This window comes from Numida meleagris, unplaced genomic scaffold, assembly GCF_002078875.1.
Source record: "Numida meleagris isolate 19003 breed g44 Domestic line unplaced genomic scaffold, NumMel1.0 unplaced_Scaffold2317, whole genome shotgun sequence".
Taxonomy (NCBI): Eukaryota; Metazoa; Chordata; class Aves; order Galliformes; family Numididae; genus Numida; species Numida meleagris.
The window spans coordinates 1-1,185 of record NW_018364109.1 but is presented as its reverse complement, the minus strand read 5'-3'; the positions used below and the strand labels follow the sequence as shown (position 1 = coordinate 1,185).

Here is a 1,185-nt window from a genome sequence, read left to right as displayed (position 1 = left end):
CCCCCCCCGTGCTCTCAGCGGGCTCCTAAGGCCCCCACCTCGCCCACAAGGCTCAGCCGCAGCCCGAGGAGCGAGGAAGGAACGCTGAGGAACAAACCGTGAAGCAGCTGCGGGCAGAGCTACAAAGGAACGGCTTTATTGGGAGGCCTGGGGGGGGCTGCCCCGGCGCGGGGCGGGCATCAATTCCTCTTCCTGCCTTTGCCGACGGCTTTGGTGGGAACGGCGGCGGGCGCTGCGGACTGGTAGAGCGTGGACGAGATCTTGTTGATGTAGTAGAGGCCGACCATGGAGAAGATGAGGCTGCGAGGGAAAGGGAAGAGGCCGCTCAGCCTCAGCTCCCTTGCGCTGCTGGGAGCACGGCAGGGACCGAACCGACGCCGTCCGCTCCGCTCCCGCTGCCCAGCGCCCACCTGCCCGCACCTACCAGGTGGTGACGCAGACTCGATGGATGAGGCCGGAGGCAAAAAGAGCCAGCAAGAGGCAAGTGAGGACTGCAGGGAAAAACAGGAGAGACGCGGCCACGCTGTCACAGCGCGCCAGGCTGGGAGCGGCCAGGAGCCGGGGGCTCGGCGGTGCAGCAGCACAAACCCACGGGTGCGGCTCAGAGGGAGCTGCTGGCACGGGTTCGTCCTCCTCTGGATGAGGGTTCGGACCCTTTGGTTCCACCAGGGAGAAGCCCCCCGCTCCCCATCCCTCGGGGCCGCAAGCAGCACTTACTCTCGGGGAATATCTTGGCCTGGAAGCCCTTGCCGAAAACCAGGTTCTCGAGGTTGTTGAAGGCCTGCACAGAGGGTTAAGGCACGGAACCGGGCACCGACCGCAGCCCGGCCCCGCTCCCCGCGGCCCCAAAGGATACGGTGAGGGAGCAGACGAAGAGCGCGGCGCCCAGCAGCCCGCCCTGGATGGTCAGCCACTCGGTGGAGGCCAGCTGCCGGCTGTACATCTGCATCCCGGCGAACAGCAGCAGCGACAGCAGCGACGACAGCGCCAGGGAGGTGCCCGTGCCTACGGCTGCGGCACGGCACAGCTCAGCCAGGCCCTGCCGCCCCCCACAAGGACTCGCATCGCCCCCCCCAAGGCCCCTGTTACCCCATACAAGGCCTCATATCCCCCCCAAGGCCCCTGTTACCCCCACAAGGCTTCATATCCCCCCACAAGGCCTCATATCCTCCCCCAAGGCCCCTG

General features: G+C 67.0%; 1 protein-coding gene across 1 annotated transcript; it reads right to left on the bottom strand.

Moving 5' to 3' along the window:
• Positions 1-114: 114 nt before the first annotated feature.
• On the bottom strand, positions 115-1,011 carry KRTCAP2 (keratinocyte associated protein 2; the record flags this gene model as incomplete). The annotated part of the gene is given in 4 exon segments (XM_021382393.1): positions 115-300; positions 425-491; positions 718-781; positions 857-1,011. Coding segments are annotated over 4 exon segments (407 nt in total), but the record flags the coding sequence as incomplete, so codon positions are not given.
• Between the last annotated feature and the right edge of the window lie 174 nt (positions 1,012-1,185).